General features: G+C 37.8%; 1 protein-coding gene across 1 annotated transcript in view; it reads right to left on the bottom strand.

The window, feature by feature from the left end:
• LOC107675332 (leucine-rich repeat and calponin homology domain-containing protein 1-like) overlaps positions 1 to 14,619 on the bottom strand; it is a 40,505-nt gene that overhangs the window by 6,953 nt on the left and 18,933 nt on the right. The window contains exons 6-18 of the mRNA XM_016469628.1: positions 13,634 to 13,721; positions 12,169 to 12,274; positions 11,001 to 11,086; positions 9,845 to 9,912; positions 9,620 to 9,682; positions 9,173 to 9,250; positions 9,002 to 9,038; positions 6,346 to 6,459; positions 4,830 to 4,886; positions 4,617 to 4,686; positions 3,534 to 3,647; positions 886 to 995; positions 371 to 508 (exon numbers count right to left, since the gene is read on the bottom strand). Coding sequence (XP_016325114.1) covers positions 371 to 508; positions 886 to 995; positions 3,534 to 3,647; positions 4,617 to 4,686; positions 4,830 to 4,886; positions 6,346 to 6,459; positions 9,002 to 9,038; positions 9,173 to 9,250; positions 9,620 to 9,682; positions 9,845 to 9,912; positions 11,001 to 11,086; positions 12,169 to 12,274; positions 13,634 to 13,721 — 1,129 coding nt within the window. The remainder of the gene's footprint in view (positions 1 to 370; positions 509 to 885; positions 996 to 3,533; positions 3,648 to 4,616; positions 4,687 to 4,829; positions 4,887 to 6,345; positions 6,460 to 9,001; positions 9,039 to 9,172; positions 9,251 to 9,619; positions 9,683 to 9,844; positions 9,913 to 11,000; positions 11,087 to 12,168; positions 12,275 to 13,633; positions 13,722 to 14,619) is intronic.

Genomic DNA, 14,619 nt, shown 5'->3' on the forward strand with positions numbered 1-14,619 from the left:
CACACACACAAACACACACACACCCCCGGAGCAGTGGGCAGCAATTTTTGCTGTGGCACCCAGGGAGCATTTGGGGGTTTGGTGCTCAAGGGCACCTCAGTCATTGGCACTGAGGGTGGAAGAGAGCGCTGTTCATTCACTCCCCCCACCTACAATTCCTGCCGGTACTGGGAATCGAACCTGCGACCTTCGGGTCACAATATTACTGTTTTGACTGCATTTTTGATCAAATAAATGCAGCCTTGGTGAGCATAAGAGACTTCTTTAAAAATATTTGTAAAATATATTAAAAAATCGTACTGACCTCAAACTATTGAATGGTAGTTTATAGTGTTTATGTAAATGTGTGAATAATTCAGAGATGACTCACCACTGCAGGGGATGGTACATGGATACTGGCCACTGAACGCGGCCGAATGTGATTGACTAGGTGACAAAGCACGACCCCATCCATGAGAGAAGAGCCCAGATCTTCAGGAAGAACTACTTTCAGTCTGCTCTCTATACTCTGACAAAATCAACATGATTGGGTTATAAATAAAACAGTTTCCTACAAATATTATCCATATTGCTAAAAAAATGATGGAAAATAAATCCATATATTGCTAAAATAATTTGGATATTTGTGCCACAATCAAGAAATATGCCCTATAATAAACCCCTTTTTTCATTTTGAACAGTATATCTATTGTTTTACAGATTTCTCCATGTGACTTTTTTTTTGCTTGAAAAGTGTTATGCTAATATAGACATTCAATGATTTTTTAAGTGTTACTGAAGTGTTCATATACTCTGTGGGGCCATTGTATAGCCATATATTTAGTCACTAACCAACTAATGTAGTTAATTTACATACTTAGATTATGTGTGAGTGTGTTTGCATACCTCTCGCAGTTGCTCTATGAGCTCCAGCTCCTCTCTGTGCTGCTCCATCTTTCTCCTCATGGTGAACTGAGGATCTACTGATTCCAGAGTCTTGTGCGTCCTGAAATACACTGTCACACAACTGAAGTGTCACCAGTCTGCACAGAGCACATTATATCTCCTGTCTTACTCTCACATGCATAAACACTCACTCTCATTTATTTACTTTCTTTTAACGTCACATCCATCGTGATATCCCAAAACTCGAAACTTTAGGTTAGTGTCAATTTTGACATGAAGAGGATTACACAGCAATCAAATGTCACTACTGTTGCCATTATGTTACATTTTAAATGACAAGCTGCCTTTATTGTCTATTTACATCACAATGAACATCCTGAATTCTGAAGGGAATGAGATGCTGTCCATATTTGACATCTGACAGCCTTTATTATATGATATTTCCCCACAAGGGGGAGCACTAGACATGAGAGAAAGGGAGAAAGACAGGAGCACAATGCTTCATTCCACACATCTGAGTGTGTTTCTGTAGTTGCATAACCACTCATCCTGTGAAGAAATGAAAGAAAGAGGATCGTATGTAGGGAACATTAAAAGGAAGTTATTCCAGAACATTCCTCCCTCTTTTTGTTGTCTCACAGTTTTAAGCCCTGGAGCAGTGTTTCTGTGCTTGGACACTGATGTAACAGAGCAAGCACATGTTAGACTGACATCTCTGGGCAGCATTAGAAAAAAAAAGTGTGTGTGTGTGTCTATGTACCTACTTAAACATATTTTTGTGACAAATTTGTACCCAAAAGTGAGGTAAATCTGACAAAACCTCCTTTTGGGGATGTAAAAACAATAAGTAAAAACAACAGAAGTCTAATTAACTAACTTACATAGATTAGATAGCTAAATGTGTCCGTGTGCATCAGGGAGAAAAAATGTCTCTGAAAAAAGTCACCACTCATGCTTTCGCGGCAAGTCTGTGTTTTAGAATCCATTTGATTACTTAAAGGGGTCATATGATGCTGCTAAAAAGAACATTATTTTGTGTATTTGGTAACGGAAAGCGGCAACAATACTACAGTGAGAATAAAAGTTACGCCTTCTTTCTTTGAGTGAACATTTGGGCGGCGTTATGCAAATCTTCCCACATAGTGAGGTAGATATGTGGGGGCGTGTTAGAACCAGCCGTTTTAGGTAGGTGTGGCTGACTCTTAACTTTTATAAAGAATATCTCTTTGGATTTGAGACTTTAGTCTTTGCAACTTTACAGATCTTCTTTATGCACCAAGAGCTTGTAACACTCCAAAGAGAAAGGAAAAATTGAAATCGCATCATATGACCCCCTTAAAAGTGTGCCATTTTTATGTTCACATACCTTCTATTTCTGCCAGCCTAGCTTAGCAACACTGGCTCAATCAATGGTTTGAGTTTAGGGGCAGGGCTATCTGTTTGTTCACCAATGGCAAACCAGGGTTGTGTTTGGGGAAAGCTGTCATTTTTTTGAAGCTAGTGACACAAATGAAACAATTTAGCTTTAAAGCTAAGTGTCTTTCTCTCACATTTTCTTTCTGTCTCAACGTCTCAGCTCTAAGAGCAGCACACATTCTAATCCAACTCAGTATTGGCAAAAATGAGACTCATTCACATGTTTACTGTTATACTGTGTGCAAGACACAGTAAGTATTCCAGAAAGTTATTGAAAAAAAGGGCAATAAACCTCTGTAGAATCTGAACACCCGGTCATTCACAAAGTGCATGTTTGTCTAATCTGATTATGATTTTAACTACCAATAATAGTGTAGTACAGTGTAGACATTTTATTTTTAAAACATTTCACAGATTTATGGTGCCAGATTCCATCTGGGTTCAATAAAGTTTTAATATAAAGTTCAATACTACCATTAGTACAGAGCTATTCATCAGTAAACTTTTCACTCTTTCCATCATTCCCTCTTCCTTTTTCTTTCTCATAAGACGATGAGTAAGTACAGATGTCTCCTGGCAGTTTTTCATCCTCTGAAAGCATTTCCACTTAAATGGAGGTCTGATTTTCCCTCTGGGGCCATTATCTAATGCTTCAAAATAGTAGCTCTATAAATACACACAGCTCCATTTAAAGCCACTGGGCCACCCCAAATTTCAGCTCAACCACATCCCCTCTCTCTTACTCCTGTGTTTAAAAAGACCCTTTAACGCTGTACCTCAGAAAAATTTTTTTTTTTACATTCAGACACAAAAAAATTGTCTACACTATAATCTGCTGCCATCATGCTGGGTACTGTGGGTGGTTGCCAACGTTTTGCTATGCAGCAAGGAGTTACAAAGCAGTTGCTAGGGTTTTCTGGATGTTATTAGGCATTGCTAGTGGTTGCTAGGGTGTTCTGGATGGTTGCTTACCGGCCCAAGTCAAAAGAGTCCAAACCCAAAAAGTCTTAGTTATTCTTGTTCCGGTAGCAAAAATGGTGGAACATGAGTTATATTTTAATATTTAATATTAAGAATTAAATCTTTATTTAGATCTCTATGATAGTGAACCTTAGCAACCACCACTAAAATATAAAATATAATAAAAAATACCTGAAACAATTTCACTCTGACAAGAAAACACTAATTGCAAGGCATGTGACTGCACAGGACGATACATTGAGCAGACCTACCACTGCTTGGCATGTCTCCTTCAGCTGGGCTAGGGGGCGTGTCTCTATCTGTGGGCGGGGCCTGTGTAAGGGGGTGGGGACAGGGCGGAGTCGAGCACAGCAAAGAGGGTGAAGCTAGATGTAGGTATCAACATAAAGTGTAGTGCCAGTAGCAGGAGCCAAACAAATGATTTTCATCGGAAAACCCAGGAAACAGGCAGGAGTTTCAGGTATCAGAAAATAGGAGGGTGCCAAGCAACAGCAGTGTGTGTAATAAAAGCAGACAAGCAAGCAGGCAAGCAAGCAAGCAGCAGTTCAGGGACACAGATAAATAAAAGGGAAGAGAAGGAAACAGGAAGATATGCAAAGCAAAATGACAAATAAATACATCACAAAACAAAAGAGAAGATATTAAAAACAAAAACACATTCAATGTTAAGCAGCATTTCAGTATCAGTTTGTTGGCATGCTGTTAATGCACCTAGTACAATTGACTATTCTTTATGTTAACTGTCAGACTCAGGGCATGATAATGCTGTTATTGTTAGACATAAATAACAGATCACAGATAATAATACAAATGCTAGCTTAGATGTTATAGGGGGAAGCAACAAGAAGCCTCTAGGCAGCTAAACAAACAGCTACATCAATTAAACTGCATCCAGATGAAGCAAGCGGTTTTGTGTATTTATTGAACTGTATACATTAATAATGAATGGTATTTGTGAAAATATAAAATCTCTATGTAAATGAAACGAAAATACAGGTCATATTGAGTTACCATGTACTTTTTGTAAACCTCTCCAGATGCAGTTTAGCCCCTGAAGCCAAGGGAGTCATGTTAAACAGCAATATGAATGGATAAAAAGCTTGACTTTGATTGTACGGCTGTTATGAGCTTGACAGGATAACAGGTGTTGGCCACAGGCAAAAGGATCTTTACATGCAAACACTTCCTCCCTCTTACTACTGAAATGTGATGATGAGAGAGCCCAAAATGTGCACCATCCTCTAAAGTGCAACGCCACCCATGCCAACCTCACCATCAAAATGCCAACCAGCACATTGTCACCATGTGTGTTAGTAAAACAACACTGTTCTCACCTGATCTGGGCTTCAGACCAAAGGGAGGTGAGCTCAATGTGGGGCTGGAAACTGGGGTTTTGTCTTCACTCTGGTACATGACAAACACATTCAGCGTAAGTGCACGCAACCATTTTTAAAAGTAAAATTCCGATTTATAAGCGTAAAGTGCATAATGTTACTGTGGTGTAAAGCCAGAGTAACATTAAACTTTGAGTCAGTAAAAAGATTTACCTTGGTAACTTGGTTCTCACAACTATCACCTGATCCTTCCTGGCCAATCACGTCACCCTAAGAGTGAGAAAAAAACAGGCTGTGGGATTCTTGAGATGATGTAAGACGTTAACAGACCAGCTCTTTAGACAGTCAAACAATGCATCACTGTTCTCTGCTTCAATATGACTCTGTCTTTATTTCGAGTCTCTGTTTGTTTGCTTTTCCCCTTTCATTAGATTAGAAAGAGAATTACATGATTCTCAATCCCCATGTGAGTACATTTACTTTAAATATATAATTTCTATTCAATCTAAAATGGTGATTTATGAAGTCATGCAGGCTACATCATGGACTAAATGTACATGGACTGCAATGTTAATAAACAACACACGTATATATCCAGCACCACACACATTTAAAATACTGTATACTAATGTGAAAAATGGCCCAGATGCAATCTACAAACCGGGGGAAAATCTGCAGAATTATGCAGAATGAATTTAAATGGATTGGTAAAATGCTAAACACAGTACTTCACTCTTTGTGGTAGATGACAGCACAATCAAATTCTATTGTTATTGTGAACGATTCACCAGTGCCCATTATTCCAAATAAATAATATTTTTGTCTTTGTAATCACACTTTGCAATAACATTTCCCTTAAAACAACATTAAAGGGATAATTTACATTCAGTCATCATTCACTCACTTTCATCTGGTTTCAAAAATGTATGATTTGCTTTCTTCTGCAGAACATAAAAGAAGATATTTAAAAAAAATGTTTTTGCTAGCCAAATACAATTTTCAAAATATTTTCTTTTATGTCCCACAGAAGAAAGAAAGCCATACAGTTTTGGAATGCCATGAGGGGTGAGAAAATTATATTTTTTGGTGAACTCTCTCTTCAACTATAAACTATAATGCTAACCAATTGTCAAAAAATGATTTCAGCAATGTTTTAGCAAACTTGTATCTTGCATTCTTATATGGAACACCCTCTTTTTATAATACAGTCACTTCCAGATAAAATCAAGCCCAGTCCATGTTTTTCTTGCTGAATATTGTTTCACTTAGAAATGCATCAAATTACAAAAGTAAAATGAGTTGTGAGCATGAGAATTCACATTGATTTTAATGAACAGAAATGCAGGTGCGGCAGAGGATATGTAGAACTTGTAAATGGCAGTCTTTCCAATTCCGTGGAATTTTGCGGAGATTTCTTTAGAGTTCTGCACACACAGATTCCACGTGGCTCTGCTGGGAATGAGCTGCACGTTTACAATAGCACAACTACAACAAGAATGAGGTCACCACAGCACAAACAAAAAGCGCATATGTGGCAGCTACATCTGAACCACTTGTTTGGGTAATTCTGTACAAAGTGCATTTGCACTGAATGATGAATCTTTTCTGAGAGACCAGCTGAATTTTGTATAACAATGTCCCCACTTGACTTGTACAAGTTGCTCAAGTGTTCACCGGTCAAACAGGTTGCATCTATAGGCTGGATGGTAGGACTAGTTTGTCAGATTACCTGTTGTGCCATGTGCAGGGCATACTGTTGACATGCGAGCTGGGCCTCGAGCCGGGCCCGTTCTAGAATGTACTGTCGCTTCCTCTGGAACTCCCAGCATTCTCCAGGAGCCGCCTTCAATGATAATCACTGCTCTTAAGACCATCACACTACGACACTAACCAAAGCACACATCACGCTGGTAAAAACAGCCCTGGAGTTTAACTAGATGTACCTTAAACACACAAGCTGCAAGGCTAACCAGAACTACTGCACTGCAATGTGGTTACGGTCAATTACAGTTTTAACAACTTTAATAAAAGGAAATGTTTTCTTATCATCCAAATAATCACATCACAACACAGCAAAGACATCTAATAGTACATACACAAACGACAACACAAAAAACTACCACAACAGACCACTGCACACCGAATGCATAACATACACTACCAATCAAAAGTTTGGTGTCCGTAGGTAGGATATGTTTTTTTTTTAAAGAAATGAATACTTTTATTCAGCAAGGATGCATTTTAGAAGACATTTATAATGTTACAAAAGATTTCTATTTCAAATGAATGCTGTCTTTATTCATAAAAGAATCCTGAAGAAAATTGTATCATGATATTTACAAAAATATTAAGCAGCACAACTGTTTTCAACATTGATAATAAGAAATGTTTTTTGAGCACCAAATCAGCATATTAGAATCATTTCTGAAGGATCATGTGACACTGAAGACTAATGTAAAATTTTGTAAAATGAAAATTCTGCTTTGCCATCAGCGAAATAATTACAATCCGTGTAAAGGCAATTTAGAGAATTGTTTCTAAACAGATTATAAATGTTAGAAATTTGTTGTTGAAATTACGTTACAAAGACTGTGAACTACGTAGTACTGAATTGTGGCGTTAGACCGTTTTTCACCATTTTTTTGTTTAGGATCTTTTGGACGGGCCTCGATGATGCACTGGAGCAACTGAGCATGGCCCCTCCCCTAACACTATAATAACTAGAGCGCATTAGTATCAGTGGTTTGCCCGCTCAATCGCGAGTTAAGGCTGGAATACACTACACAACTTTTAAAATCTGAAGAGATTTTAAAACGCTACAGGCATAATACATTTACCAACTTTGTAATACTCACAAAGGAAAAACTGGGCATCATACTGTACACTAAACGACTGAGGTTCACATATTACCAGACTTTAAAATAGTTCCGATCGCAACAAATACATGCAGAAACGTGCGCCTTGTTGCTAGGAGATGCATGACAAATGAAAACAATATGTGTTCTAAAATCACCTGAAAATATCAAACATGTTTGAAATTCTCCGACTGGATGGAATCAATATCAGTGGTTTGCCCGCTCAATCGCGAGTTAAGGCTGGAATACACTACACAACTTTTAAAATCTGAAGAGATTTTAAAACGCTACAGGCATAATACATTTACCAACTTTGTAATACTCACAAAGGAAAAACTGGGCATCATACTGTACACTAAACGACTGAGGTTCACATATTACCAGACTTTAAAATAGTTCCGATCGCAACAAATACATGCAGAAACGTGCGCCTTGTTGCTAGGAGATGCATGACAAATGAAAACAATATGTGTTCTAAAATCACCTGAAAATATCAAACATGTTTGAAATTCTCCGACTGGATGGAATCAAAGTCTGAAGCTAAAAAATCAGAGTCTGTGACCATCATACACTACGCAATTTTCTATTAAATCTGTCAACTCAAATCTGCAGACTGGCTCTGACTTTCTGCAACTAGCGTCAACTTCTCCAGGCTGTAGTGTATTCCAGGCTTTACTGTCATTACCGTTAGTTACTACAGCCTACAGTTTGCTAGCTAGCTATGCCTTCGTCACGTAAATGCATATTGGTTGCGATAATTTACAAAACAGCTGATAAATTTACAAAAACGGTCATCCAGTTGAGAGAGATGGCAGCAACCAAGTGGGTGTGGTTTCAGCGCTGACAGCGGGCATGCCCCCAGTGTTTGAGAACTTACTTTATTTACAGTACTTGCCGTTTTTTATCATTCAAATTTGCCTGAGTGGTTAATAACACATTTTTCTGTGGTGTGACAAACTCAGAACACATTTAATATTGCTTTACACTGACTTTAAATATATTACAATAAAAACAGTGATTTTAAATTGTAATAATATTTCACAATATTACTGTTTTTACTGTATTTTTATCAAATAAATGCAGCCTTGGTGATTTTTAATGCTTCTTTTAAAAACAATTACAAAATCTTATCAACCCTAAACTTTTGTAGTGTAAGTACTTCAAACCAAACAGTGCATGTAATCAGAGAGGCTACTGTGAGTTAAGAACTGCATTACTTTCTTTAATTTTGAGCAGTTTAGGTGAAGGGAATGGATTTTTGCAGCTGCTCTTAAATGAATGAAAAACTAGCAACTTTTGAAATTATAAACCTTAGGTAAAATATGACGTCACATAACTGACAGCACATAAACAGTCTAAAAGGCGTGAGAAAGCCTTCAACAATAGCCCACTGATCTCAGAGGAACTCTAGAGAAACACCGCAGTCTACAGTGACACTATAAAGAAGGAAATGAACAGGATGCTTAGAGGAACCAGTAAGGTCCTCTTATGTGTCTGATGTTAACTTAGACACATGTACCAGCGGTTTACCTTAGGTGTTGCCTGACACTCGTCACTCTCTTGGCCACTACAGGAAGACAAAAACAAGAATGGGGTGTTGGTGAAAACCTTAACATGCAAAGCAGCATTTGAATGTATTAATACTAGTACTACTATTTTGTATTTACTGTAAAACATTTAAGATGTGAAGTTGTAACTTACTTGAGCGACTCATCTAATGTAACCATTTCCACAGGGTAGAGCTTAATACTAGAGAGATCAGCTGAGTTCATGTTAACCCTATATATAAACACAAACAAGTCAAATCAGTTTAATTTGTATAGTATTTTTCACAACAAACATTGTTTCAAAGCAGCTTTACAGAAAACCCTTATGTTAATGTTTAATATCACATTTAGTAGGTCTGGACGATAGTACAGTTTACATTTTGCGATGACACGCCATTAACACAGGCTTGGGTTAAACAGCAAATTCAAATCATTTTTTTATCTCTATGTTGTGGTAGGCCATATGTTACGGATTGTTAGCAATGCTGAATAACCAACTCAAAGAAATGCATCTGATATTAACAGTGAATTTGCAAGTTGTAAAAGGAGGACAAAAATAAAGGAAAATGAGTAACACTCCAGCCATCACCTGTTGACCTACCTGTTAGGATCCTGTAGCATCTCCACAGCTTCCTTTAGCTGATTAATCATATTGACCTTTGATCTGTTGGACCCAGTAGCATGGTATATATGATTATATATGGTTTAACTAGTGACCAAATTCAGAGAATGCAAGAGTCAGTGAGAAAAGACAGAAACAGAGAGACAGACAAAAAAAAAACAGAAAGAAAAGTACTTGATGATAAATATCCCGATATAAACATACATTTGTTCTGAAGCCCAGTTGGTGTCTTCCTCTATCCTGAGGGGCTCATCGAAGTCAGCACCTCGACCCTTCAAACACACACACACACACACACACACACACATCAACTCCAGCTGCAAACTCTGTCAAGTGACTACAGCCTAAAGGCCTAATTGGCTAGAATTCAAAATCAGATACACCACCGCCTGTTTGAGAGGGTGACGCACACGCAGATGGGAATACACACACCACCTTATACCCAATCCAATGATGCAATGAGATGTTATCAGATAAAAACTAACAGTTACTGGAACATAAAGCGCAATGCCAAGAGAGACAGATGAAAAATATGACAAGAAAAGAATGGAATGAAGGGAAATAGGGTAGTTAAAGACAGGAAAGAGAGGACCAAAAGATCAGTATTGTATTGAACAAAAAAGATATTTAAAATACTCCAGCTGGAGCTCAAACTAGAACATTACAATTATAATGGGAAACTGTCAACATTACAGTACAAAGAAACAACTAAATAAACAGTTTCAAGCCAGATCTGCCCACAATATTCTGTAAAATGGGATGATTTCTCATCAGTCTTTCAGAACAAGAAACCCCCTTAATGAATGTTAAATTTCACATGCCTTTTTTCCAGTTAGAGCAGTGGTTTGCAAGCAGTGGCCTCAAAATGACTTAAATGATTTAAAATAAGATAATATTAGAATTAGACTAAGCTAAACCCTTATCCATTAAGTCACAAACAACTGGAAAAGTCATGGTTGAATATTGTTGTGAACAATGGGGGACCCCGGTGCCAGTGCTGGTGCCAATCTGGAACTGTTTCTCACAATTGAAGCAGAAAATGTGGCGTTGAGTTGGCCCCAAAAATCTGCTGGTCTTAAACCAGAAACTGCTAACGTCAGAGTTCAGGGAAGGATAATGTGCTCACCAAGTTTAGTTTTCAAAACAACAACAACTTAATCTGGCTTCAGCACAGCACTATTTAAAGTGGCAAAAGGATAACAGTGTAATGAAAGAGAGGAAGAAAGCAAGACTGGAAAATGTGCTTGAAACTGATCTAAACTAGCCTGGGCAGTGTGAAACCACCTGATCCTTAAATTCCAGCTTTCAATACAAACACACTTCTGACAGACCATGAAAAAAATCAATCTCTAACACTCACTTTGATATAGCTGATGAACGGTGAGCTGAGGATAGAGTCTCGATAGCTCAGATACTCCTTGAGAGATTCCGATGAACTTCTGTCTGCTACCGGATACAACCACACACATAAACATGGCTAAATTATTATACCGACTATACAGCCCTCTACGAACACCTTGGCAATTGAATCGCCATTGGCTAGTAAATTTTTTTGTTTACTCGCCAGACTGATAAATATATACATACACATATACATATATACACACATATACACACACACATACATACACACACACACACACACACACACACATACACACACACACACATACACATACACATATATACACACAAACATATACACACACACACACACACACACACACAGCATCCAACTCACACTGCCGAGTAAAATCTGAGAATTTATTAGCAGTTGGCTAATATTAGACATCATTTAGTCGCCAGAGTGAAGATTTAGTCGCATATGCGAGTGATTTACTCGCAATGTAGAGGGTTGTATTATAAAGTGTTTTCACTGACACTAAATGTAAATCAAAGCAGCTTACAATTATCTACTAATGTAATGTAAGTGACTTACTGTAATGCATTTTTTGCTTTAAAAAAAAAACAAACAAAACAAAACTGACATTATGCCATAATTGCTGTAGATAAAACTTAATTTGAACCCTGGAACATTCCTCTAACTGAAAACAGAGACCTAAAGAATTTAAAATGCTGTAGTGTTCTTTGCAAGCATGTACACATTCATTCACCCATGCAGACATAAAGTGGACATGTCCAGTAAATCTTATTGAAAGCTTAAAGACTAAAAGACCCTCCCATCAGCTTAGCAGTCACACACTCTAAAGTGCAGAACACACACACACACACACACACACACACACACACACACACACACACACACACACACTTTTCCTTTCTTCCTGCAATGTTCTCGGTTCTCATCTCCTCCTCCCTTAATTCTCCTTATGTGCTGACATTGATTTCCCAGCCAGTATCCACACTTCCTGTCCGGGACCCTCCCCTGGGCTTAACCTGGGTCTCAAACATACTGTCTACAGTATCACTGTAATGTTGTGTCAGCCTAGTAAGAGGATGTTTTTCTTCACAGGCCTTTAATATCCTGTACACACATGTGAGGGCGTGTTTGCGCGTGTGAGCAGCACCTGTCAGAGCGCTGATGTGTTCACTGGAGTCGTCTTTGCTCAAGCCCTCCTCCTCTGTGATGTTGGTCATGGGCACATTCAAGCTGAGACTGTCTTCATCTGATGGCTGGAACACAAAAACTCTAAAACACCACCTAAACAAGCACTAAAAAATACACTATACACTGTTTAAAAATGTATAGGTTATATAATTAAATTAATTGTGCTAGAATTGTGATGGTATATTTTTATAAGAATTCTATACGGTATCAGTTTCAAACAGCATAGATTAGACATGTACTAGTCTCAATTAGTATCTCTAATTGTATGAGGGAATTATAGTTGGAAGCATGATTCACCATTTTTTTTAAATCAACCAGCTCGTATAATGCCACAATTAGATTAAAGTTAGCAGAGTAATGAAGTAACTATGGCGGGAACACTGGAAAAATTCCAAAAACAAAAGATGAGTAAAACATAATGATGAGATCATTGTTTAAGATTGTATAAAAATGTGAGTTGCAAGTGTGATTGTTAGATGTCCTGCAAGCTTCTCGTCTTTGTAGTCTGATTTTGGCATCGGGAACCTCCTGACTCGAGAGATTCTTTTTGAAAAAAGACTTTTTATGATATTGTCTACCAAATATTTTTTATAAGAGTCTTAATTTGACATTTAATTTCACATATAGCATGCATTAATTACAGTTTAAAAGTATTGATTTATATTTATATTTGAATATTGATGCATATTGATGTTATGTTATTATTATTATTATTATTATTATGTTTACTCTGTAAAGCACCTTGAGAAGCAACCCTTAGGCTTTATTTTATAAGTATTTTTTATTATATAAATAATATAAAAATTATCACTATTATTACTACTACTATCATCAGTATAGTTGTGTCTTAACTAAGCACAACACTATAAAATAAATACATTTCCAGTGTCAAGAAATTTATCTGTTCACACAGAAAGTCAATGTGCTCTGCAAAACGGAGCAATAACAGCCAATCAGAGCATATTTGATGTTTAACATACAGCTATTTTGAGTGGGATTTTGGACCAATACAAATTCACTATGGGCGGGGCTCCCCAGCATAACACTACAGAGAAACCAAATCACTGACATACTGTCCTGTCCCGATGTTAAGACAGTGTATACAACCACATCAGTAGTAACAGTAACACTGTATGCCACAGTACACGATAACTGCCAGATAGCAGCTATCAGACCTTTGTCCCCAAAGTAAATGATCTCAATTCTGCTAGAGTTTTATTGCAGCCCAGCCATAAGCAAACTAACACAATAACATGTGTCTTTAATAGTGTCATTGCTATAAATTTGCAACACTGATGAAAACACATAGCAGATTAAAAATACATGAAATTAGACATGCAAATATCCAAAGGACATAGACAAGATGGTCAGGCTCCTCTGTTTTACTCAAACAGACACTTGCAGCCACACACATACAGACTGACCTCTGTAGCAGAAAGGCGTTTGTCTCCGTTGTCACTGCCCACCCCAGAGTCACTGTCAAGTTTCTTGTGCTGATCGATGTCCTCAGTGCTGAGACAGAAATAAGAGGGGGATTAGAAATTAACAAGGGTTGTGCAGGACAGAAAGAAAGAGAGAAGCAGCCTATGTCTCTCATATGAGAAAGGGAAAGAAATCTTTCAGTCTCTCTCTCTCCCTCTGAAGAGTGACCCCCTGCAGTCTATTAAAAGGATTCTCCTGAGATAAGGATGATAATGACAGCCAACACACATACACGCATGACCTGGATTTTTTTTTGAGATTCCACACTGTATTCTACATTCAGATCTTTTTATACACCCATTTAGAGGTGCATGACTTGGTTTAAAAAATTATTATTTTTTTTTTTTTTATTAAAATATAAAAAATATAACAGTATTATATATTTTGCTGACTTGTGTACTTACATTATCCCAAATGTTTCGAAGAATGTTTAAATCCAGAGAAATAAGCAATTTTAACTAGTGACACGGACTGTGTCCATAGTGCCAGACTGTGTTGCCTGCCAATGACGTCATAACCCTCGATTTCCGGTTTTGTTTTGTAGAAAACATGGAAACACCAAAGACGCTTTAATATGTTGTGTGTATGCACGACCGGAAGGAGTGGAAGCGGTCGACTGTGGCATAATAAAAGCCCAGCTGCTTTTGAGCCTTGTTTCGCGCTCGTTCAGCGGCCTCATTTCGCTTCGATGGCTTTCAGCCTCACCATGCTTCATTCTATTATGTTAATAAATCATTAGCTCAACCATGAACATGATTTCTGCCCGAGTCCCATCGGATTGCATCGGCTGTGGGGATGAAGACTCCCATAATTCCACACTCAGTCACGCCGTCATCAAACTACGCCTTTGTCTATTTGTTTGTTTTGAATACGCGCCCTCCAGCGGCGAAAATTACATATTGTGCCTTTAAGTTGATAATTCTGACGC

The sequence above is a fragment of the Sinocyclocheilus anshuiensis genome, unplaced genomic scaffold (assembly GCF_001515605.1).
Source record: "Sinocyclocheilus anshuiensis isolate Anshui unplaced genomic scaffold, SAMN03320099.WGS_v1.1 scaffold656, whole genome shotgun sequence".
NCBI classification, from domain to species: domain Eukaryota; kingdom Metazoa; phylum Chordata; class Actinopteri; order Cypriniformes; family Cyprinidae; genus Sinocyclocheilus; species Sinocyclocheilus anshuiensis.